Source organism: Saccoglossus kowalevskii, chromosome 6 (genome assembly GCF_978046115.1).
Source record: "Saccoglossus kowalevskii chromosome 6, keSacKowa6.1, whole genome shotgun sequence".
NCBI lineage: Eukaryota > Metazoa > Hemichordata > Enteropneusta > Harrimaniidae > Saccoglossus > Saccoglossus kowalevskii.
This window is the reverse complement of record NC_140646.1, coordinates 30,817,368-30,845,015: the sequence shown is the minus strand read 5'-3', so window position 1 is coordinate 30,845,015 and position 27,648 is coordinate 30,817,368. Positions and strand designations below refer to the sequence as shown.

The window sequence follows — 27,648 nt, the reverse complement described above, 5'->3', positions numbered from 1 at the left end:
CACAGTTGGATTGCATTGGCACTTGGTTCCATTGGTGCAGAGCAAATGAATCACAATGACAGTTGGATTGCATTGGCACTTGGTTCCATTGGTGCAGAGCAAATGAATCACAATGGCACAGTTGGATTGCATTGGCACTTGGTTCCATTGCTGCAGAGCAAATGAATCACAATGACAGTTGGATTGCATTGGCACTTGGTTCCATTGGTGCAGAGCAAATGAATCACAATGGCACAGTTGGATTGCATTGGCACTTGGTTCCATTGCTGCAGAGCAAATGAATCACAATGGCACAGTTGGATTGCATTGGCACTTGGTTCCATTGGTACAGAGCAAATGAATCACAATGGGACAGTTGGATTGCATTGGCACTTGGTTCCATTGGAGCAGAGCAAATGAATCACAATGGCACAGTTGGATTGCATTGGCACTTGGTTCCATTGGTGCAGAGCAAATGAATCACAATGGCACAGTTGGATTACATTGGCACTTGGTTCCATTGTGCAGAGCAAATGAATCACAATGGCACAGTTGGATTGCATTGGCACTTGGTTCCATTGGTGCAGAGCAAATGAACCACAATGGCACAGTTGGATTGCATTGGCACTTGGTTCTATTGGTGCAGAGCAAATGAATCACAATGGCACAGTTGGATTGCATTGGCACTTGGTTCCATTGGTGCAGAGCAAATGAATCACAATGGCACAGTTGGATTGCATTGGCACTTGGTTCCATTGGTGCAGAGCAAATGAATCACAATGGCACAGTTGGATTGCATTGGCACTTGGTTCCATTGGTGCAGAGCAAATGAACCACAATGGCACAGTTGGATTGCATTGGCACTTGGTTCTATTGGTGCAGAGCAAATGAATCACAATGGCACAGTTGGATTGCATTGGCACTTGGTTCCATTGGTGCAGAGCAAATGAATCACAATGACACAGTTGGATTGCATTGGCATTTGGTTCCATTGGTGCAGAGCAAATGAATCACAATGGCACAGTTGGATTGCATTGGCATTTGGTTCCATTGGTGCAGAGCAAATGAATCACAATGGCACAGTTGGATTGCATTGGCACTTGGTTCCATTGGTGCAGAGCAAATGAATCACAATGGCACAGTTGGATTGCATTGGCACTTGGTTGCATTGGTGCAGAGCAAATGAATCACAATGGCACAGTTGGATTGCATTGACACTTGGTTCCATTGGTGCAGAGCAAATGAATCACAATGGCACAGTTGGATTGCATTGGCACTTGGTTCCATTGGTGCAGAGCAAATGAATCACAATGGCACAGTTGGATTGCATTGGCACTTGGTTCCATTGGTGCAGAGCAAATGAATCACAATGGCACAGTTGGATTGCATTGACACTTGGTTCCATTGGTGCAGAGCAAATGAATCACAATGGCACAGTTGGATTGCATTGGCACTTGGTTCCATTGGTGCAGAGCAAATGAATCACAATGGCACAGTTGGATTGCATTGGCACTTGGTTCCATTGGTGCAGAGCAAATGAACCACAATGGCACAGATGGATTGCATTGGCACTTGGTTCCATTGGTGCAGAGCAAATGAATCACAATGGGACAGTTGGATTGCATTGGCACTTGGTTCCATTGGTGCAGAGCAAATGAATCACAATGACAAAGTTGGATTGCATTGGAACTTGGTTCCATTGGTGCAGAGCAAATGAACCACAATGGCACAGATGGATTGCATTGGCACTTGGTTCCATTGGTGCAGAGCAAATGAATCACAATGACACAGTTGGATTGCATTGGCACTTGGTTCCATTGGTGCAGAGCAAATGAATCACAATGACAGTTGGATTGCATTGGCACTTGGTTCCATTGGTACAGAGCAAATGAATCACAATGACACAGTTGGATTGCATTGGCACTTGGTTCCATTGGTGCAGAGCAAATGAATCACAATGGCACAGTTGGATTGCATTGGCACTTAGTTCCATTGGTGCAGAGCAAATGAATTAGTACACGATTATACAGTTGGGTTGCATTGGTGCAGAGCATATGGTTCAAAAAGGCACAGTTGGGTTGCATTGGTGCAGAGCATGTGGCTCAAAATGGCAAAAGTGGGTTGCATTGGTGTAGTGCACATGGCTCAGAATGACAAGAGTGGGTTACATTGGTTCAAAGCAAATGGTTCACAGTGGCACAGTTGGGTTACATTGGTGCACCACAAATGATTCACAATGGCACGATTGGGTTGCACTGGTGCAGAGCACAAGGTTCACAATGGCAAGAGTGGGTTGCATTGGTGCAGAGCATATGGCTCAAATTGGGAAGAGTGGGTTGCATTGGTGTGGAGCACATGGGTCAAAATGGCAGAAGTGGGTTGCATTGGTGTAGAGCACATGGCTCATAGTGGCAGAAGTGGGTTGCATTGATGTAGAGCATATGGCTAAACATGTTAAGGGTGGGTTGCATTGGTGCAGAGCATATGGCTCAAAATGGCAAGAGTGGGTTGCATTGGTGTAGAGCACATGGCTCAAAATGGCAGAAGTGGGTTGCATTGGTGTAGAGCACATGGCTCATAGTGGCAGAAGTGGGTTGCATTGATGTAGAGCATATAGCTCAAAATGGTAAGAGTGGGTTGCATTGGTGCAGAGCACATGGCTCAAAATTGCATGAGTGGGTTGTATTGGTGCAGTGCACATGTTTCACAATGGGAGAGTGGGTTACATTGATGCAGAGCACATGGTTTACAATGTCAGAGTGGGTTGCATTGGTGCAGAGCATATGGCTCAAAATGGCAAGAGTGGGTTGCATTGGTGTAAAGCACATGGCTCAAAATGGCAGAAGTGGGTTGCATTGGTGCAGAGCATATGACTCAAAATGGCAAGAGTGGGTTGCATTGGTATAGAGCACATGGTTCACAATGGCAAGAGTGGGTTGCATTGGTGTAGAACACATGGCTCAAAATGGCAAGAGTGGGTTACATTGGTGCAGAGCACAAAGCTCAAAATGGCAAGAGTGGGTTGCATTGGTGCAAAGCACATGGTACACAATGGAACAGTTGGGTTGCATTTCTCAGTGCATATGTTTCACAATGGCAGAGTGGGTAACATTGACGCAGAGCATATAGCTCAAAATGGCAAGAGAGGGTTGCATTGGTGCAAAGCACATGATTCACAATGGCACAGTTGGGTTGGATTGGTGCACTAAAAGCATTATAGAGTATCATTGTTGAATCAATGTTTTTACACCACTACAATACTGTGACATTTGTTTGTCCTGTTTTTACATTTGATTTCACGCATATTGCCGGACCTTGCAGTGGACAGAAAATGGTCTATTGGTGTCGCTGTGGCATAACGCTATTGCCAGTGGAATAACACAGTTAACAGTGGCACAGTATAAGTGTCAATGGCATAACAGCAGATTGGTATGACTCAGGTGAAAATGACATAACAGCAGATTGGGATAACATAGGTGACAATGCCATCCAACACAGGTAACATTAACATGACACAGGTGACATAACTGCGGATTGGTATGACTCAGGTGACAATGACATAACAGCAGATTGGGATAACATAGGTGACAATGCCATCCAACACAGGTAACAGTAACATGACACAGGTGACATAACTGCGGATTGGTATGACCCAGGTGACAATGACATAACAGCAAATTGGGATAACATAGATGACAATGCATCCAACACAGGTAACAGTAACATGACACAGGTGACATAACTGCAGATTGGTATGACTCAGGTGACAATGACATAACAGCAGATTTGGATAACATAGGTGACAATGCATCCAACACTGGTAACAGTAACATAACACAGGTGACATAACTGCGGATTGGTATGACTCAGGTGAAAATGACATAACAGCAGATTGGGATAACATAGGTGACAAGGCCATCCAACACAGGTAACAGTAACATGACACAGGTGACATAACTGCGGATTGGTATGACTCAGGTGACAATGACATAACAGCAGATTGGGATAGCATAGGTGACAATGCATCCAACGCAGGTAACAGTAACATGACACAGGTGACATAACTGCGGATTGGTATGACTCAGGTGAAAATGACATAACAGCAGATTGGGGTAACATAGGTGACAATGCCATCCAACACAGGTAACAGTAACATGACACAGGTGACATTGAGTTTAGGTTGGTTGGCCAACAATTAATGATGATTTTGTGTGCTCACTGTCTTTCCCAATATCTAATATTTTTGTTCGTGTAAAACACTGACATCAGTTTAATGGCATACATATGTATCCCGGGTCTCAGTGTCATAGACAGCACATTCGACCAACAACGTACTCTTTATGCTGTAAAATGCTTTAATTTCATTAGTTAGTGAAAATCACAAAATTTTTCTGGGGTTCTACAACACAATGTTTTTTCACAAATACTATAATATCCTCAAATTTTGAACATATCCAGCAGTGAAATTTAAGCCGTTCATGGTATTTATAAGTCGGGCACCCTCACAGAGTGAGCAGAATGTCTATTTTTAATAGTGTAAATTCATAATTACATAAATACAATATATCTGGGTACTCTCACATTTTTGAGGGTTAGTAAATATGATAATAGAAAATAGAAATTATTAAATAGCAAATATTTTAACTCATGATAGTAAATTTTGAATAAATCTAAATTTATTACATATTCTAATGACAGAGAGTGCATAGGGTATATGGATTTTGTTATTTTCTTTTATATTTTTTTTATTTGCTCTCATCTTTATAATTTATTCATAATATGTTTTATATATACTACTATTACATATGCTACTAATTATATGTTGTATCGTTTAGCAGAACTAGTTGAATTATTCACTGGGATGGCTCTATATGCACTTCCTGCAAACAAATGAAATTTCATCTCGCGGAAGATCTGCATATTTTATTTATCAAAGGGGGAAAAAATGAATCTCTGATTTCGCTTATTCCCTTGAAACGTAATAAATCTTATAGATAAAGAATTCAAATCCTTATTCGAGAGAATACTTTCGTTCTTTCTTATCATTTGGTTTTGTGTCATTAAATATGAAAGCAGTAACGATTTTAAACGATGACTGTGCCGTTATCTGATCCACAAAAAATTGTCTCCAATTATCCTGATTACTTCGTTCATTCTTAGTGCGGGGTTCTCCATTTTCTATGTTTTCTTTTCTTTACGTCACTCATTTTTCATTCTGAGTTTGCTGAAAGAAGAACTTTTGATGGCAGCTTCGTTGAGGTGGAAGTTATGCAGAATTTAATTTTGCTTGGAGCTTTTCCTCAGGCAAAAGTTTCATGAATGGAGTACAATGTCAGAATTTAGCTTCTTCTTTCTCTTTCAAAGCATGATCGATATTCTGCATAACAAATTAATTTCGCCAATCATGCATGGTTCTATAAAAATCATATGTATATTCCTGTTTGTGTTTGCAACCTTTAATTGTAACCGTCAGAGTAAAAATCATTTCAGTTCCCGTCACTGAGACTTTGGGTTTTGTCAGTCTGTGTGTGTGTGTGTGTCTGTGTGCGTGTGTGGTACCATCTTCAATTTAACTTTATACTGAGTTGTGACGACAGGACCAACATTGTGGCAACCCTAACTATTTTCATAATTTATAATAATAATAATAATTGTACCATTCCTACCCCTTTTACTAAACCTAAGCTTTGGAAACATTTCTATGTTAAGTCACAGGATATTCAACTTTTATTTAATTAAAATGCAATTCTACATTGAATTGCATTGTAATTGAGTTTAATTAAACTCCAATTAAAATGCAACCCTATATAGGAATGCGTTTGTTCAAGGTCATATCGCAACTTTATTAAAAGTTAATTCAACTATAATAAAAGTTAATCCAATGTGTGTAATCACAACGATAGTATGGTGTGGAAGTGTGTGTGTGTGTCTCAGACATGCCTGAACCACTTTGTTCAAAGTTGGTATGAAGACAAGTCATAATGGGATACATATGCATGTTGATTTGTTTATTGAAGTGGTTGAACTTTGATCAACTGGCTGACATTTCCATCCCCCAAAATACACCTTAAATCAACAAAATATGAACATGTCATCAACTGTTTCTCAGACAGACCTTGACCGATTTCATTCAAACTTAGCATTGACGTCACTCATGTAGTTTAGAGGCACATAATTTTTGCTTCGCCATTTTATTCAAAATGGCCACCTGATGGCCATTTTGATTTTGTTTTACCTGTTTGTAGAAAAAATGTCTACAGATTTGGTTTTAATTTTGTACAAAGTAAAGACAAGATGGTTTGAATATTGTTTTAGGTTTATCTGTGGATTATACTATTTTGTACAAATATAAAACTGATCTTATTCCCAGAAGGTGTCACTTTACCTGAACAGAAACCGAATTAGGTGCCAATTGAAATAACACCATATGCTGAATACTCTTTTACCATTTAATTATAATCTATGTACATCATTGATTTTAATTGAGGAAAAAAAATGAACAGGGATGATGTCATTGACAATGTCTTGGTAATATCATGTTTAATATTTTCTCTGACCAAGAGAACAATTCCAACTAGTACCTTCAAATAAAATTAGTTAATTACTGGGGAAAAAAAAATTGTGCATGCTTTTGTGTACTTCAATATACCCTGGTACCGTATATTTGTGACTGCAATGCATTGTGGTGATAAGAGACTTCCGGGTTGTAGGTAAAATAATTTGGTTGCCATAGCAACATAAGCGTTGTTTTCCCATTGCTGTTGTTTTTTCCTTCACACAAATTGTTTAGTTATTTCTCCTGGTATATTGTTAAAACTAAAATGTAAATTGCTTAAATAATGAATCCAATGTCTGCATGTTTTTTATTTTCTTTTTTAACCTCAAAATAGAATTAATTAGAGCCCCATATGTAACAAATGACAAATGGTCACATAAATAGTTTCAATATGTATCTTGCCTTCTGGGTAATTTAACAGCCATGCAATTTTCAGAATCTCGATGATTTTGAAAAGTAATTTACATATTGATTATAGTGTGAGAGACCCAAAATAATTGAAAAACGATAAATTTATGAATCAATTTCAGAATCGTAAAATGGAATGGTTGTTGAAATTGATTCATTGCTCTAGAATACCTATTATCATTCATTAGGATGGCAATTACGAAAATTTCCATTCCTAACGTTTTTTTCTCAGCAAAGAAAATCAATATTTGAATATAGTTGAATTTTCCAAGCGGTTTTGTTTTTGCCTCTGTCTTTGTTTCTTTTATTTTTGTTCATTTAAAAATTAAAAATCTCACCAAAACTAAACATTACTGAATATGGAACAGAGATTCTAGGAACCAATCAGAATGACACAGTGCTTGGTGTCTCTTCATCTCTATCTGTCTGTTTGTCCATGGATGACATTTGTATTTGTTTTAGGTATGTAGTTATTTTGATGGATACCCCATTGATTAATAATGAACCATTAGCTAGGGGGTGACACAGGTTGGGCATTGTTACTGTGGACCAGAACCACTTGGTTCCAAGTCACAGGACTTTAATAATGTTATGAACCACAAAGCCACTTCATACCACATCTGCCCTATATTTAATATTTAAGCGAGGGGGGTATTTTTTTTTAAAATAAAAAATAATATTTGTACATATGTAAAACATACTTCAAATAGCATAAAGACATTATGATACAAGGTGTATGATCATGAATATTAGACAAATTTGCAATTTCATTTCATTTATCAATAATGTTATCACGATGGCATGCTATTATTGTGTATTGGTTCATCAATATATTTTGTCTGTTTGATGGCTACGCATAATTGAAGTTCACACCCACCTACCATGCTTTCTATGATACATCATTTGGAGAAGAAACTGACAATATTGTTTTAATAACTCAATAATAGAAACTACAAGTGATAACAACAATTCCGTCTGTGCACCCTTGAAATTAATGTAACTACCAGGCCTTCTGACGAACACATTGATAGACCGATACAGTGGCCGATAGTGTAAAAATAAACATCGTGCCAGACAATAACAGTAACTCTGGTTTAGATTATTTTCAGTCATTAAATAGAATGTAGTGTAGTGTATGTGTTATTAAAAACATACTTCCGGACATAACAGCGAATTGGTAACTTGTGCCATTGCAGGCAGTAGCTTTTAATCATTATTGTTGATCAGTCAGACCTGTACAGACCTGGATTGTGTGCAGTAAGGTTTAGTATGAAGTGACCTTGTGGTATGAAGTTACTGTAGTTCACACAGTTACTGTCCATTGATTACTTAACCCAACACTGTGAAGGGACACAGGTACTGTCCATTGATTACTTAACCCAACACTATGGAGGGACACAGGTACTGTCCATTGGTTACTTAACCCAACACTATGGGGTGACACAGGTACTGTCCATTGATTACTTAACCTAACACTATGGAGTGACACAGGTACTGTCCATTGATTACTTAACCCAACACTATGGAATGACACAGGTACTGTCCATTGATTACTTAACCCAACACTATGGGGTGACACAGGTACTGTCCATTGATTACTTAACCCAACACTATGGGGTGACACACGTACTGTCCATTGATTACTTAACCCAACACTATGGAGTGACACAGGTACTGTCCATTGATTACTTAACCCAACACTATGGAGTGACACAGGTACTGTCCATTGATTACTTAACCCAACACTATGGGGTGACACAGGTACTGTCCATTGATTACTTAACCCAACACTATGGAGTGACACAGGTACTGTCCATTGATTACTTAACCCAACACTATGGGGTGACACAGGTACTGTCCATTGATTACTTAACCCAACACTATGGGGTGACACAGGTACTGTCCATTGAGTACTTAACCCAACACTATGGGGTGACACAGGTACTGTCCATTGATTACTTAACCCAACACTATGGGGTGACACAGGTACTGTCCATTGATTACTTAACCCAACACTATGGGGTGACACAGGTACTGTCCATTGATTACTTAACCCAACACTATGGGGTGACACAGGTACTGTCCATTGATTACTTAACCCAACACTATGGAGTGACACAGGTACTGTCCATTGATTACTTAACCCAACACTATGGGGTGACACAGGTACTGTCCATTGATTACTTAACCCAACACTATGGAGGAACACAGGTACTGTCCATTGAGTACTTAACCCAACACTATGGGGTGACACAGGTACTGTCCATTGATTACTTAACCCAACACTATGGGGTGACACAGGTACTGTCCATTGATTACTTAACCCAACACTATGGGGTGACACAGGTACTGTCCATTGATTACTTAACCCAACACTATGGGGTGACACAGGTACTGTCCATTGATTACTTAACCCAACACTATGGGGTGACACAGGTACTGTCCATTGATTACTAAACCCAACACTATGGGGTGACACAGGTACTGTCCATTGATTACTTAACCCAACACTATGGGGTGACACAGGTACTATCCATTGATTACTTAACCCAACACTATGGGGTGACACAGGTACTGTCCATTGATTACTTAACCCAACATTATGGAGGAACACAGGTACTGTTCATTGATTACTTAACCCAACACTATGGAGTGACGCAGGTACTGTCCATTGGTTACTTAACCCAACACTATGGAGTGACACAGGTACTGTCCATTGATTACTTAACTCAACACTATGAAGGGACACAGGTATTGTCCATTGATTACTTAACCCAACACTATGGGGCGACACAGGTATTGTCCATTGATTACTTAACCCAACACTATGGGGTGACACAGGTACTGTCCATTGATTACTTAACCCAACATTATGGAGGAACACAGGTACTGTTCATTGATTACTTAACCCAACACTATGGAGTGACACAGGTACTGTCCATTGGTTACTTAACCCAACACTATGGAGTGACACAGGTACTGTCCATTGATTACTTAACTCAACACTATGAAGGGACACAGGTATTGTCCATTGATTACTTAACCCAACACTATGAGGTGACACAGGTACTGTCCATTGATTACTTAACCCAACATTATGGAGGAACACAGGTACTGTCCATTGATTACTTAACCCAACACTATGGAGTGACACAGGTACTGTCCATTGATTACTTAACCCAACACTATGGGGTGACACAGGTACTGTCCATTGGTTACTTAACCCAACACTGTGAAGGGACACAGGTACTGTCCATTGATTACTTAACCCAACACTATGGAGTGACACAGGTACTGTTCATTGATTACTTAACCCAACACTATGGGGTGACACAGGTACTGTCCATTGGTTACTTAACCCAACACTATGGAGTGACACAGGTACTGTCCATTGATTACTTAACCCAACACTATGGGGTGACACAGGTACTGTCCATTGATTACTTAACCCAACACTATGGAGTGACACAGGTACTGTCCATTGATTACTTAACCCAACACTATGGAGTGACACAGGTACTGTCCATTGATTACTTAACCCAACACTATGGGGTGACACAGGTACTGTCCATTGATTACTTAACCCAACACTATTGAGTGACACAGGTACTGTCCATTGATTACTTAACCCAACACTATGGGGTGACACAGGTACTGTCCATTGATTACTTAACCCAACACTATGGAGTGACACAGGTACTGTTCATTGATTACTTAACCCAACACTATGGAGTGACACAGGTACTGTTCATTGATTACTTAATCCAACACTATGGGGTGACACAGGTACTGTCCATTGGTTACTTAACCCAACACTATGGAGTGACACAGGTACTGTCCATTGATTACTTAACCCAACACTATGGGGTGACACAGGTACTGTCCATTGATTACTTAACCCAACACTATGGAGTGACACAGGTTCTGTCCATTGATTACTTAACCCAACACTATGGAGTGACACAGGTACTGTCCATTGATTACTTAATCCAACACTATGGGGTGACACAGGTACTGTCCATTGATTACTTAACCCAACACTATGGAGTGACACAGGTACTGTCCATTGATTACTTAACCTAACACTATGGAGTGACACAGGTACTGTCCATTGATTACTTAACCCAACACTATGGGGTGACACAGGTACTGTCCATTGATTACTTAACCCAACACTATGGAGTGACACAGGTACTGTCCATTGATTACTTAACCCAACACTATGGGGTGACACAGGTACTGTCCATTGATTACTTAACCCAACACTATGGGGTGACACAGGTACTGTCCATTGATTACTTAACCCAACACTATGGGGTGACACAGGTACTGTCCATTGATTACTTAACCCAACACTATGGGGTGACACAGGTACTGTCCATTGATTACTTAACCCAACACTATGGAGTGACACAGGTACTGTCCATTGATTACTTAACCCAACACTATGGAGTGACACAGGTACTGTCCATTGATTACTTAACCCAACACTATGGGGTGACACAGGTACTGTCCATTGATTACTTAACCCAACACTATGGAGTGACACAGGTACAAAATGTACTGTCCATTGATTACTTAACCCAACACTATGGGGTGACACAGGTACTGTCCATTGATTACTTAACCCAACACTATGGGGTGACACAGGTACTGTCCATTGATTACTTAACCCAACACTATGGAGTGACACAGGTACTGTCCATTGATTACTTAACCCAACACTATGGAGTGACACATTGATTATTGTCCATTGATTATTTGTTTACATTTTAGGCAATAAATGACTAAGCTTCATTGATTGCCATGAATGATCTATGGAAATATATCTGTCACCTGACATAACAGGTGCTACATGTAGACATGCGACAATAGTGACATGCCATAAGTTATGAAGAAGACTTGATGCTTTTGAGAAATTTAATTATAATGTTGCACTGGTATTGATAATTGTAACAAGAAGAAAAAGGAATTGAAATTTGTTTTGTTCAGTCAGTTATCCAGAAGTTGGAAGACTCTGATTATGGAAACTGACTTCTCATGCCCAATGCAGATGATTTCTGATAACTGTGAGTTCTCATGTCCAATTTAGTTTCAGGCTAGTGTACATTAATCAAGTTTGCTTGGCGTTTGAAAGTCAACTTGTCCAAGTTAACAAATTTGTAATGCAATCACTTCTGTTGACTGTGAGCAGGAAGGAAAGCTGCAAGTCTAGCAGAAGAATGCAATGCAAAAAAAGAAGTCAAAGTTAATAACATTAGCGTTTTAATACTGAAAGACAAATTTGTAAGTAAATGAAGTATCAGAGAAAGTAGTAGTTGTCTAATGGCATTTCTTGAATTTGATATCGCCAGGGGCAATTGGAAAACTTCCAGTCCCTGTTGTGGTTAGGACTCATTACTATGACAAAATGCACAGTCTTCGCTGCATGTCAGTTTATGTTTCACCTTAAGTGGACTGAGTGACAGCAAATTAACCAAACTCCACAATAATTACTAGTCTATAGCGAGAAAAGGTGATTTCTGGAAACCAAATAATGTGACGAGAACTGCATGACACGGGCAAGGGCAGTCAGAACGTACAAGAGGGATAATGACAGTATAAGACAAAGGTGGAAAGGTGGCGTGTGTATATTCCATTGCAAATAAACGGGAGAAATTGAGGAAATGCGTCACCGTGATTGGAGTTAAAATTAAAGTGCAATGCATGTTCTTGTCAGGGGGGTTACATTGGATCTAATTATCCTGCCTTACTAATTTCAGACATCACTTTGGGTGCACAAAGGTGATCCAGTTAAAATCTCTGGGGCTCTGACACTAATAGAGTTGGAATTATTGCCTAAGAAAATTAACATGAAAACGCAATTAGGTAGCTTTGAGGGGTAATTTCTGTTCACGATGAAAAACTAACGAAGTAGCGAGTGAGGCTGTGTGATAGTTAATTATTCGGAGAGAAGACTAGAAATGAGGATTATAAGCATGATGATTGCATGCTCCATTTCTGATGATATTTGTTATATTGTATAATATCAGTGGGCAATGTTTATGGTCGACATATCATATGAATGTTAATTGTCTAGTTGATGTCCAAGAATCTAAATCAGATAAAATCACTGTTCAATAATGGATGCCTTAGCCTTATCCTATCTGTCATAACCTATTCTATTCTATTCTATTCTATTCTATTCTATTCTATTCTATTCTATTCTATTCTATTCTATTCTATTCTATTCTACATGTAGTGTAGTGTAGTGTAGTGTAGTGTAGTGTAGTGTAGTGTAGTGTAGTGTAGTGTAGTGTAGTGTAGTGTAGTGTAATGTAATGTAATGTAGTGTATTCTAGTGCAGTGTAGTGCAGTATATTCAATTCTATTTTATTCTTACTATTCTATTCTATTTTATTTACCAAGTAAAGAGCATTGTCTGTGTTGGATATCCCAATATCCCTAGCATACTGTCTCTTACTAATCAGCCAGATTTCATTCAGAATCAGTTTCATGATTAATCAACAACTGCTTTATAAATAGATGAAATAAATTACATCAGTGTAGTTGAAACAGATGCGACAGAAAATAGGTCTTTCTTGGGCAAAAACAAAAGGGCCCTGTGACTGATCTCTCCCAAAAGACAAATTGAAAGTCTCGGGCGAGGATCATTTTTTTTTTTACTTCTTCTTCAATTTGATGAGAAACGAAAGACTCTGAGTAGAAAATGATTTTTTCTTGCGCTTTCCACGGGACCATCATCAAATTAAGAAAGTGATTGGGTCAGTGAATAAATGCTGTGTCAGATTTCATTACTAGATTCCTGTCGTGAGTTCGTCAAGGCAAGTTAGAAGTCTTGCTCACACATTGTGTTCTAATTCGTTCCATGGCGTAATGTCTATGCTGGATTTGTCTAGCGAGTATAGGACATGTTGGAATGTTTTGTATTTCCGGCTTATCTTCTTTAATAACAAGTACATCGTATCATAACTCGTTGATAATGAAAGATTTTCAACGATTGTGATACTAGGTCTTCAATTGAAATATCTACTACGTTTTTCATTCTTTTTGCTCTGACCCATTTAGACTGGAAATAGTCATTGCTAAAGCTGTAATGAGAAATGTTACTAGTACTCCTCTAACCTTTTCACCACCAGTTCCCTCATTTCATCACAAATTCACAAAATAGTCTAGTTTATAGTCTGCACTTTCTTTTAGAATTTTGGGACAAAAATAGCCAATTTTTTGTCTGTTTGCTTCAAAATTAGGGTTCATTTCCAGAAATATTGAAGAAGAAAAAAAGTGCAGAAAAAATTGGGCGAGATGGTACAAAGGTTAAAATCATACAATAAATTTACCATATGTATGTGAAACTTATTACTGATTGACAGCAATTACCAGATTTGCCCCTGGACCGGAAATTGAAACGTGCTGGGGGATATTTATTTATTTAAAGGACAACCAATGGGTCAGAATTCAATTTACAGACTGCAAAAATTAAATACAACACAATTAAATATATTTTGAAATACACAGTAAAATTGCTTAAAGCAAAGTTAGAGAGTTTTACGATACAGATACCGTAACAACATATACAATATTATGTTTACACATAATTTCAACACGCTCTGCACACTGACCATCACCTAAATGTAGAACATTTTCTGCATGGTACGCTCAAATAATCCAATTGGCACATATCGGCGCTGTAATGATCCATACCATGTGATACATTGTGCAGAAGCATGACAAATATGAAATCATCCAAACAAGGAAAATTGATCCAGGTATAAATAATCATTTATGGACGGAAGAAGATATTTTAGATGTTCAAAGTCGGCTTAGCGCTAGTTACAATATGATGTAATTATGAGAAATCACAGTATGATAATCATCAGCCATTTTATAGATATAGTTAATAAGAATAAAGCACTGTATATTGGCTTATACACAGGTATGGGTGTTGGTTATTTAGTATCTCTAATAAAACACCAAAATGTGTCTATTGCTTTAAAATAATGACAATTACAATTTCCAAATTTGTCTCGTTTCGGCAAGAACTTGAATTTTCTAAAACACATGTTTATAAGCCTAGTGACAGAATAATCAGAAACAAAGATTTACTTAATAAACACAAACTTGCAAGTTATTTGAGAATTTATAGTAGTTCATGTTTTTCTACTGTAAAAGTCACCCATTCAATCAGTGATCAACATATCATTCATTTCTGAATCCAATGAAACTGGGAATTAAGTTTGACAAGACCACCTGTCATGGCAAGCCAAAAAATTGTTTCTGTTGGTTCCTCACCATATACGATTCAGAGCTGATCTTTGCTGGTAATGGCATTCTAACAATAATGCTTTGTGTTTGCAAACTGGCTCAAAGAATCAACCCTTTGCTAATACTTTCCAATAAATCAGCATTGAAAATGTAAAAACAAAAATTATCAAGCTGTTAGTTTCCCTCTTGTTGGTCCAACAAGTGTTGCTTCTATTGCTGCTGGTACTTCATACAGTTTTCTGTGTCCTTTGTTTGGCTCCAAATCATTAATATGTATTCATATATAGTAAATGTATGCATGGTTCTTGTTGTTAATAGTGTAACAAAAATAAAACAGCCCATAGGCTAATTTTCTATTTTACTTTGCATAAAACCATACCATATGCCAACTTTCAAAACATGCAGCCTGGCTTGTAACTGTATCTCGGTATACCTAATGAGCTGGATGAGTTCAGTGGATAGTGGACTTGGTTGAGAACTTAAGGCACTATGGTCCCTTTTCAGTTCATGGTCTAGGGCCTTGTCTGGTAGTCTGGTCATGTACAGGATTTATGTAAAATAGAAAATACATACCATTCACATTTAAAAAAAATTTCCTGTCTACTGATATCCATGTACATTTAATATGCAACTACCATATCTTGTATATTTGTAACAGAGGTGTGTCTATAACATAAATATTTTAATAATTCAGCATACAGTAAATGTGCTTTCTATTAAAGATGCAGTTCTATTATGGTCTATATTATAATTGCATGACACTGTTGACATGTAATCTCAAAATTATCAGTGCCCCCCCCCTCCCACTCCCTTCCTCGTCCCCAGTATGGAAATCTGAATAATGCCGAAAGTACAATATACATTTTGGCTGTAAAGGAGAGATGTAGCTACCCCACTGTTTCTAATCAGCATCAAATCAGAAAGTTGTGATATTTTGACGCTCTTTATCGAGGACGGATCAGACATCCACACTGTCAACAACGTTACACACATATCTCCTACTGTCATATTTATTCTGAGCTTCTTTTCGCAATGATTACAATCTGGTCAACCCATTGCTTCCTGTACTTTCATAACCTCCTTGCCTGACAATGCAGGTGCTCAGTGCGCCCTCTGTCACTGGAAATTAAATAGCAAATCACTTGTATAATCATCACACCATTTGTTTTGTTTATAAACACACTAAACAAATACACAAACAAACAAATGAATAAACAAATGAATGAATGAGCGAATGTATGAATAAATAAATAAATAAATAATGTTAATATTTCATCAATTCAGTAAAACTTGAATCTTGTTGATTACATCATTAGTAATTATGGCCTCACTGCCAATTGCAGCATGACTATTTATTCCATGCACAGTGATGGTTTATTCTCTTTTGCACACTTTGACTTCAATTTTGCATATATCACACTGATGCCTGCTATTAAAAACTCATTCACACAATCTCTTTGAAAAAATGAGACAATTTGATTTTTCCACAGAGAATTGTATCGCTCACATGAAGTGTAGATCTGCGTTTCCCTTATGTCATAATTGTTGATACAGCCGGGATAAAGATGCGATAGGCATCCCCATAAGCTGCATCTGATAACACTTTCTTCAAATTCTCGATCGCGAGATAATTTTAACGCAGCATCCGTCATATGTCACTTTTTGATGGATGCTGATAGGGGGAAAGAAAAGCCCAAACGAGCGAATCCGATTGTTATCAAGAGCCCAACATATTTTAACTTTAATTGCAATGTGTTATTCTAGAAATTGTTGCTTGATTGAAGGCTGAGTAATGAGAAAGAAAAGGAGACAAAATTCAGGTGGCGGGTGCATTGACGTCATATATTTGACTGTTTTTAATGAGTACTTTGAACATATCATCTCATTGAAAACGTATGTAGTCAGCTAATCTGCCACTATAATTACAACCACAGGAAGTCATCCAAATATGAAAAGGACCAAAAGATCCTGAGCATTTATGTTTATGATGAGTGCCGTCACGATCATCGGGGGTCCACCATCAGATTAATCAGTTTTATACATAACAAGGACATTCATAATGCGCTGACAGGGATTAAATAAGAGCAATTTTTTTTTGTCAACGATTTGCTATGATGAGGTTCCTTAACAAGCTAGTGGAAATTAATCAGTATCTCAGGGCCTGGCCACCAAAGTGTAATTATCTAAGGAATAGAGATCCTGGTGTGGAGACAAGCCTGTGATTTGAGAAACTACAATAATTATAAAACCATATTTATAATGTTGGTTTTACACTATTAGGATATTGTATCACATAATTAATCTGAGCCGAGGATAGATTAGTTAAGTACTGAGGTCTTCCCTTTGATATGCTTGATTCTCAGTGCAATGAAGTATACTGGTTAAACCAAAATACTCACTAGCTTAAGTCGAATAGGAAATCTGACTAAGTTGTTGATTTCCTGATCAGGATCGTCTTTTAGTGAGACTATATGGGCCGTTATGTTGTGTGTCACGGATGCTAGTTTTCGATTTACTACAAGTTTACTTCTAATTGTTATGGTAAAACAGCGCATGTATACAAGCTATTGCTGGGAATACGTTATCAACAACCGAGTGCACAATTCAATTTACGACAAGTTCAGCATCATTTAACGCACCCAAGCAACTGTGGTTCTTGATTGTTTGTTTTTTATTTCTGTTTTGTTAATTCTTTCCAACATTTTGATGATTTGCTTTTGATTTTTTTCAATTTAATGGTTTATTTGAATACTGAATTTAATTGTGTTGTAAAAGTATCAATATTTATATGCGTAAACATTTATTGAAGGCATAATAATAGTTTTGGTTTCTTCTTCATTTGTATTGTAGTACTGACGTTGCAGCATGTTTTGGAAAAAATGACAAAACATGGAAGCAATATTTTTAATTTGTGATATTGAAATATTAATAAAATATTGATATTCAAAACAATCATTTACTGTCTCATGTCTATCAACATGTTGAGCAAATTATTACTTTTGAATTATTACAAATTACTTTTGAACAAAACCAGCAAGCAATATCAAAATTTGGTAAAAATCTGGTTGTCAAGGCATTATTAATTATCACACATGTGTGATTTGGGAAGTGTTTGTCTTTGTGGAGGGGAAGTGGAGGTGAAGTGTTATTATTCTAAAAATAAAGAGTGTTATGAATTTGAGGGGATGTTAGGGGTGTGAAAATGTACTGAAGTGTTTATTTTTGTAGAGTGAAGTGTGTGTGTGAGGTGGGGGTAATAACTGGATTAAGTGTTATTCTCAAAATGAAGAGAACAATAGTGTAAGTTGTTTTGGGGGGAGGCAGTGAAAAAGCACCGATTTAGAAATAACATTATGTGTCTAACTATTTTTATAGCTATACAGCTACAAATGTATATACATAGCTGTTGTTTCTAAGAGTAAGAGATTGATTTATTTTAGTTTGTTTATTTGTCAAGGTGATCATATGGTAACGGCACTAGAGCTAGTAGATTAACAAAAAAAATCAAAATGTAACTTAAAACCAATTACATACTGCAGTATCTAGTTTTCAGCATTTATGCAAATTTATGCTGATGATTAGCATACTATGCCCATACCTCATAATAATTCCAAACGATCCTAATTCCAAGCCCTTAGGGGATCAGGTCACTAGTATCGGTAGTCCAATCCTATAGGGATCAATTTCTGATCTGCAATATGAAAAGGATCAAGCCCTGCAGGTAGACATAATTCCTCGTCATATTCCACCATATTTTTGACGATTAGTCACCGAATTGTGCGAGCCTCGCTTAACTCCTAGGTACATTGAAGATATAACTTTCATTGATATGAATTAAAAACTGAAAAAAAATATAAATCCTGCCGAGATGTGCACATATATAAGGTGCTAGATATGTGAGTGGGTTGTATGCCTAAGTTATTTCATTGTAATGCATTGTGGGTAGACAGTACCAAGATGCAAGGTAACACACCTAAGGTGTGCTGTTAATTAATTAATTAGGTAAGTAAGTAACCTTGTCCAAAATTTAAATAATATTTCACTTATTACTGCAGAATTATTTAATTTAATTATGGTAATTAACCTAAAAAAGTTAATTTGTTTTGTAAATTGTGTCTAGTGCATTTATAGTGTAGATGGATAAACAGTGTAGGATAGTACTCAATGGATTATCCAAATGAACAATAGCAGGAATTTTATTATTTTAACAGAGTGTGGAATTATTGCATCAGGACATCCAAACATCAACAATAATTACTTTACATAAATTATTTAGTATACATTAAATGAACACTGCAAACATGCAAATTAATACATAAATCTTACTTTTCCCCTCGCCAAAAAGGACTCATATATGTACATGTAGTGATATTTTAATTAGTTAATACTGTCTATACACCATACTGCCTTGAGTGCATAGTTTGTAGTATTCTCGGGATAACCTTATTATTATTATTTTTTCTGCTTGCAAGAATAATGTATTGAGAAATTATATCACAAAATGACCACAAGAAACATTTAACACTGTACAAACATTTCCAAGAGTAGTTGGATTCTAGTTCCATTGCATGCTGTAGCGCTTCTGCAATATAAACAAAAAAAATGTTTGAATGCGATGTACAATAACCTCGAATTCGGCACTGTTGGTGCGTAGTTTACCCCATATAAGGAAAAGTTCAAATAATCTTTTCAGTGTTAAAACAGCTTTTTATGGAACAGCAAATTTTATCATTTTCAATACTTGATGTATAATAATGACAGCCTATAGAACACCAACAAGTAATATTGTATCATATGATATGATATGTGATGAAGAGCTTGTAAGAATTGAAGAAGTCACACAAATTGTGAGATGATCAAAAAATAAAAAAGCATTATATATTTCTAGAGATACTGTCAAATCTATATTACCGGTAGATGCTGTGGTTTCTATTAAAATGGTACAATGCAACAGAGGGGATGTGGCTTCTAATTGAGTATCTACACATATGAGAAATGATGAATTTTTGGTTCTCCATTGTTCAAAAAGAATGGGTGCAACTTCTAAGAGGATGCGGCTTCTAATGCAAATGAGTGAGTCTGTTAAAAAACTAGTCTCAGACTGTTTTGCTAGTGTCCTTACATATTCACATGTAATATGTACATACTGCACTTTTGAATACAATGTAATCTTGATCATTTCTGTTCATGTAATCGGACCTTTTCATGTACCGGTATCTACTGTATTCTTTTTTCTGGTTGGAAATGCGCTCAATTGATATGTACGCGGGATACTACATAGTACCATCCATAGATCTTAAAAGTTGCATATTTTTATCTTATACATTCATGTTGTTACCCATATATCTATCACCAGGCACAAATGCATTTAACTGATACAACGCATATATATATTTTGTGTATGATTTGATAAACAAAATATAACAATTACATCCTGTCTTTGATACTTGCTACTTGATTTCTCAGATAAGGCCGAGCAGATTTTAATCAACACTTGCAGCCAATAGGAAATTTTGTTCATTTGTTTCAAAATCAAAGGGCAATTGTGGTCATGCAGGACGAGTACTTGTTTGAATTTCATGTAAACAAGCAATGTATTTCACACATATTGTGTATGTCACTATGAGTCCCATATCGAACAGGACGAGGCACGATGACACACCGCCCTTTAACAAAGGAAACAGTAAAATTAGTAAGATATAACACCAATATTTTAGCGGGGAAATTTATGCAATTCAAAGAGTTCAAATGCAGCCACCTGTTGATGAGTAATGTCTTTCGCTATTTTTTCTTATCTTTTATTTGATTCATTAAAACAGTACCAAAGAATTAAAAATCACAGGGGGTGTGGGAATGGATGTATTTCATTGATTAATCAATATGCTGAGCACTGGTTTGAAAATATCACATAAAAAATGAGGAGAAGCAACTGTCTTGCACACTAATATCATGAAGCAAAAATTGCAGCCATCTTTGCTTTTCTCTTTTGAGAGTTGGGGATTATATTCACTGCCTAATGCATAGTAAACAAATTATTTTGCAAGGAATATCTTTAGAGTTATGAAAAGACTGTTATATGAGCTTGGAGTTATTTGTAGACCCCACAATGAGAGAGCCCTCTGGAGACTTGAATAAAGCTGATATTCGGAATCTTGAGCAAGACTGTTAATGAAAAAGCCAGCTTTCCCCTAGCAAGGGTTGCATGCAATTAACTTCTTTTTGGGGGGTTGAAATTTCACATACTGATTAATTCACATGGTAGTTCACTGAAGTAGCCAGCCCTGGTTGCCATTTAAACATTTATACCTATTTGCAATAGTGCTTATTAGTGGGCACGGCGTTGTTGCAACAGAGTTGTCACTTTTACTACTTTGGATTTTAGAGTAGACACTTGTATAAGATTCAAATGAAGAAAGGATACGCATACAATGGATTATTCGTTGAATGTTAGTATGTACGCTCTTTAATTTAAGTGTGTTGAGGTGGATGACAGTACAGAAACATTTTTTTAAGGTGAAAATAATAAAGGTGACGGCTGATGAGCATTGGTAAAAATTCTAAAGTTGATTCGAACTAAGACCCATCCTCTTAATGAATAAATCTTTGGTCATCGCTGCGAGGCTGATGAAGCCTCAGAAAAAGAGTAATCACATCTCATGTCGACTTTAAAATACTGGATTCCCGTATTACTAAGCCTCATCATTTCGTTCTTTTCTTTCGTTCTTCTTTTCTTTCACTATGGCCTCAACTGGTACATTTCAACGTATTAACACATACATATTATTCCTCACATGTTTGAGGCTCAATTAGTGGAAAAGCAATCATAACTGCCTGCAAATAAGACAATCTTTTAATCCTCCTCATTTTTTTTTCACTCGTTTCCATATTTTTTTTTTCATTTCCCATCTTCTTAATGAGATTGCTAAAATTCCAGATGTTACATGTCCGTTACTATGGTAATCAAGTTAAAACTATCTGTGGTGTTCTGTTCTTAAACGAACAGAGGTCTTCAAGGGGCTGAAACAAATCTTCTACTCAATTAAAGGAGATTTGATGACTTGCTTCAAATCGATTTTCTTTAAAAAAAAAGAAAAAAAATCCCTTCACATTGAATTCAGTTTAATGTTTATAGTCTGTGAATTATTATTTAGTAATCTCTTGATTTCCTTGATCCAAAGCGTTTTAATAGTTGTATTCATTTCTAAACTGAAAGAAGATAAATCAGAAAGATTGCCTTTTCACGCCATTCTCTTTTTTGTTTTCGTCACTTTTGCACACAATTCCCACAGATGTGCTCATACTTCAATTCCTCTTGCTGTCTATCACCCTTGGTCACTCAGTTTTTCTTGCTGTCTATTGCCCTTGTTCATTCAGCTCTTCTCGCTGTATTGCCCTTTGTCACTCAGCTTTTCTCGCTGTCTGTTGTCCTTGTTCATTCAGCCCTTCTCGCTGTCTGTTTTCCCTGTTTGGCCAGCTTTTCTCACTGTCTATTGCTCTAGCTCATTCAGCTCTTCCCGCTGTGTATTGCTCTTGCTCGCTCAGCTCTCCCCGTTGTCTATTGCCCTTGCTCACTCAGCTCTTCCCATTGTCTATTGCCCTTGCTCACTTAGCTCTTCTTGTTGTCTATTGCCCTTCCTCACTCTGCCCTTCTCACTGTCTATTGCTCTCCTCACTGTCTATTGCCCTTCCTCAGTCTATTACCCTTTCTCACTTAGCTCTAATTGCTGTCTATTGTCCTTTGCCACTCAGCTCTTTTTTTCTTTGTCTCTTTCCCTACCTCAGTCAGCTCTTTTCACTGTTTATTTCCTTTCCTCACTGAGCTCTTCTCACTGTCTATTGCTCTTCTCACTATCTATTGCCCTTCCTCACTCAGCTCTTTTTTCTGTCTATTTCCCTTCCTCAGTTAGTTCGTCTCGCTGTTTATTGCCCTTCATCACTCACCTCTTCTCACTGTCTATTGCCCCTGCTCTCTCAGCTCTGCTTGTTGTTGTCTTTCACCCTTGCTGATTACAGCAACATGAAATTGTTTGCTTCTAGAATCCATAGCAATTGACGGTGTTCCATTCCCCGTGTAAGCGTATGCCAAATATATTTACAAATAGCCAATAAGATTAAGGTTATTTACAATTAAACAATGTATCATACATGTAGGTGTCATGTTGAGGGAAGGGTGCATACATAAAAATTAATCAGTCGATTTATTGTCAAATAAGACACCTAGTTGTAAATTGGCAAATATCTTTTTCCTTCTTACTCTCTATTTTAATTTCTAGGCAAATTACATAACAGCATGAATGTATTTTGTTATACGTACTATGTTTAGTAAATTTCAAATGACAGTTGAAGATAACCTGACCAATTACAACAGGTTAACCGAAACTTGGCAGTAAATCAGCCAATGATTTAAAGCAACCAGCAAAAACTCAAGAGATTTCCAGGGTATAATTTTTTAGTAATTTCTATAAAAAACATCCATGCCCACATGAAATTTACTGTAATTTAAGATGATCTCAGTGTTTGTTCAATTTGGTTGGGACTTTTCAAACTTTTTTCAGTGTTATACAATGCACCTTGTTTTGCTGGAAAGGTTATCCAAAAACATTATATATTTAAATTGAAGTTATGTCGGCCATTTTGTGTATTGTTTTTTATCTGATGAAATATTACACGAATTACATTTTCAAAGTTTTTTTTTTTCAATCATTTTCCATTTTCTCATGATGCAATGGCCAGTGAAAAATTAATAAAGTCAAATATTGTTTGAAGACAGATGGGTTTCGTCAAACAGGTATTAAAAAGTGAAGAAGCTCATTCCTTGTTGCTATGGAAACAGATTTTGCAAATTCTCCATAGCAGTACATGCAAATTGAATATCCATTAATTTGGATAATGGGAATAATAACTAATATGTTTTCCTCAAATAGTTGCTATTCTTTAAACTCAAATTGACCCTTTGAATCAAATTTCCAGTCCATTTTTATGAATTTTCTGTAATTTTTTTGTTAATTTTTGACTAACTGGACATAATTATAAGTTGCCAACAGGCCTTGATCAAAATCTTTGAAACTATTGTGCAGGTATATTTTCTGAATGGTGACAAAAGTTTGATTTTTGACTTTCAAAGGGTTAACTCCATGTATCTCAGCAAAGTCAGTGATCATATACTTCTGTAATTGGCAAGATATCGCAGTATAGGAATTTATCATTACTGCATATGTTCGTATTAAATAATTGACCCGCGTCTTAATATGGATTTTCAGCATTTATCCAGTCATGCGTTTGAATAACTTTTTCCATTTGTTGTTGATATATAATAAGTTCTGACTTTAAAAAAAAAAATTCACCATATTTTTGAACTACATTTATATATGCACATAGCGTAAATGCATTTAGAAGAAATTCAACCATTTGTACGATTTCTTTTTGATTTGGTTAATGTTAATGGTGAACCTGATTCTCCTGATTGATTGAATTTTGATTGAGTTGACAATGTGACAAACAAACGGGCATTTCCAATTTAAACGGTGTCATACCATCCATATGTATCGTACACTAACGAAATGAATACAATGATATGTGACATATGTTTGTACGCTCATCTCACCGATATCTAATTGATATAGGTTTCGTCACACTGGTGACTCTCGATGTTTAGACTTGACGATATTTAACACATGCAGGATTGATTATACAAAATAACTCTGATTCATTTGGGGGGGGGGGCACAGTTGAATCCACCATTCATTTTCAAACCTCCTTCTTATGCACAATTAAGATTCCTCAAGTTGATTTCTTATTTCCTTTGTCCTTTCAGATAATGAAACTTGTGGCCGATAAATTGGAGACGGAAAATGTATGGCTACAAGAAAGAAAAAAGGTAATGAAATCACCGCTCTATGGCTGCCGACTATTATTTCATCAAGAATCGAGACCGCTTTTCCTCAATTAATTCGCAAATTAAATCGGTTTCTGCAGATGGGTCGCTAGCATTCTTCATGCCTGGTAACAACTTATACTCATCTTGGATCCCAGCATTTATTAACAAGGGAGAGATCACAAATGCAGAGGTGTAGTTTATTGCCATTTCAGAGTGGACTAATTCACCATTTCTGGCTTTGCATTGTTACTATTTTCAAAAACAATGACAAGTAAAAACAAAATGTAGAAATCAAATAATACTTATCACTGTTTCACTCCCTTGCTTTTCATCCCACCACCCCTACCCTATGAATGTAGTGGCCCAACATTGAATACTGTTGTACAACTGTTCAGGTGTAAGGTTGCTGGAGGGCGGCTGTACTGCCTGATTTGCATACTGCGACCCTACACTATAGTCTTAAAAATTACCCAGTGTTATTAACAATGGGGAGACGATCTCCCTCATCACCTTCTATACTGGCTTTGTCACAACCTTAACCACAGCTGCTTGTCAAAGATCACACAGTGTTGTTTAGACGTCTATCATTCCACGCAAATGAGTGGTTTTCCCACATCATGGTTGCAGAGAGGCTAATTTCTCTGACAATGATGGGAATGGGGAATATTAATGACTGCAGTGGTTGAATACTGTTTAATACTGGCATGAAGTGGAATTCCTTTTTGAGTAACTGAATTATCTAGGGGAGGGAGGGGGAAAAAAGGTGGTTTAGAGGAGAGGAGAGGAGAGGGGCATGCAGGATTTCATTTTATGGTATGAACTAATGATTAATAATGATAATTATAAAGGATGATTTCTTTTTAAAATATAAAGCAGGGTGTTAGGGTTGGGGTCATTTCATCTTTGTGAATGTGTGTGTTGGGGGTCTCATATCATCTGGGGGTACATTCCCTCAGATGTGGGTTGAGATAGTGGTGGAATAGAATAGAATATATTTGACACAAAATGAAATATATGTCATATAACAAAAAACATGCAAAAATGAGAGAATAATTTTATTTTGTGTGTGGGTTGTTATTCCATCTGGTTATGTTGGTAGTGGAGAAATTATCCATCTGGGCATGCAGATGGTGGTGGTAGGGTGATCCCATCTGGGTATGTGGAGGCAATGGGGATCATTCCTTCTGGGTATGCAAATGAAGGTTGTGGTAGGGTGATCCCATCTGGGTATGTGGGGGCAATGGGGATCATTTCATCTGGGTATGCAGGTGGTGGTGGGATGATCCCATCTGGGTATTTGGAGGCAATGGGGATCATTCCTTTTGGGTATGCAGATGGTGGTGGTGGTAGGGTGAACCAATCTGGGTATGTGGAGACAATGGGGATCATTTCATCTGGGTATGCAGATGGTGGCAGTGGTGGGATGATCCCATCTGGGTATTTGGAGGCAATGGGGATCATTCCTTTTGGGTATGCAGATGGTGGTGGTGGTAGGGTGAACCAATCTGGATATGCGGGGGCAATGGGGATCATTCCATCTGGGTATACAGGTGGTAGCAGTGGTGGGATGATCCCATCTGGGTATTTGGAGGCAATGGGGATCATTCCTTTTGAATATGCAGATGGTGGTGGTGGTAGGGTGAGCCCATCTGGGTATGTGGGGGGCAATGGGGATCATTTCTTTTGGGTATGCAGATGGGGGTGGTGGTGGGATGATCCCATATGGGTATGTGGAGACAACGGGGATCATTCCATCTGGGTATGCAGATGGTAGCAGTGGTGGGATGATCCCATCTGGGTATGTGGGGGCAATTGGGATCATTCTTTTTGGGTATGCAAATGATGGTTGTGGTAGGGTAATCCCATCTGGGTATGTGGAAACAATGGAGATCATTCTTTCTGGGTATGCAGATTGTGGTGGGGTGATCCCATCTGGGTATGTGGAGACAATAGGGATCATTCCATCCGGGTATGCAGATGGTGGTGGTGGTAGAGTGATCCCATCTGGATATGCAAATGGTGATGGTGGTGGTAAGGTGATCCTATGTGGGTATGTGGAGACAATGGGGATCATTCCATCTGGGTATGCAGGTGGTGGTGGTGGTGGTAGGGTGATCCCATCTGGGTATGTGGAGGCAATGGGGATCATTCCTTCTGGGTATGCAAATGAAGGTTGTGGTAGGGTGATCCCATCTGGGTATGTGGGGGCAATGGGGATCATTTCATCTGGGTATGCAGATGGTGGTGGTGGTGGGATGATCCCATCTGGGTATTTGGAGGCAATGGGGATCATTCCTTTTGGGTATGCAGATGGTGGTGGTGGTAGGGTGAACCAATCTGGGTATGTGGAGACAATGGGGATCATTTCATCTGGGTATGCAGATGGTGGCAGTGGTGGGATGATCCCATCTGGGTATTTGGAGGCAATGGGGATCATTCCTTTTGGGTATGCAGATGGTGGTGGTGGTAGGGTGAACCAATCTGGGTATGCGGGGGCAATGGGGATCATTCCATCTGGGTATACAGGTGGTAGCAGTGGTGGGATGATCCATCTGGGTATTTG

The 27,648-nt window shown here is 37.7% G+C and overlaps 1 protein-coding gene across 1 annotated transcript in view; it reads left to right on the top strand.

Moving 5' to 3' along the window:
• LOC100376343 (uncharacterized) overlaps positions 1 to 27,648 on the top strand; it is a 124,826-nt gene that overhangs the window by 57,184 nt on the left and 39,994 nt on the right. The window contains exon 3 of the mRNA XM_002741444.3: positions 25,023 to 25,085. Within this exon, the coding sequence (XP_002741490.2) occupies positions 25,023 to 25,085 (63 nt within the window). The remainder of the gene's footprint in view (positions 1 to 25,022; positions 25,086 to 27,648) is intronic.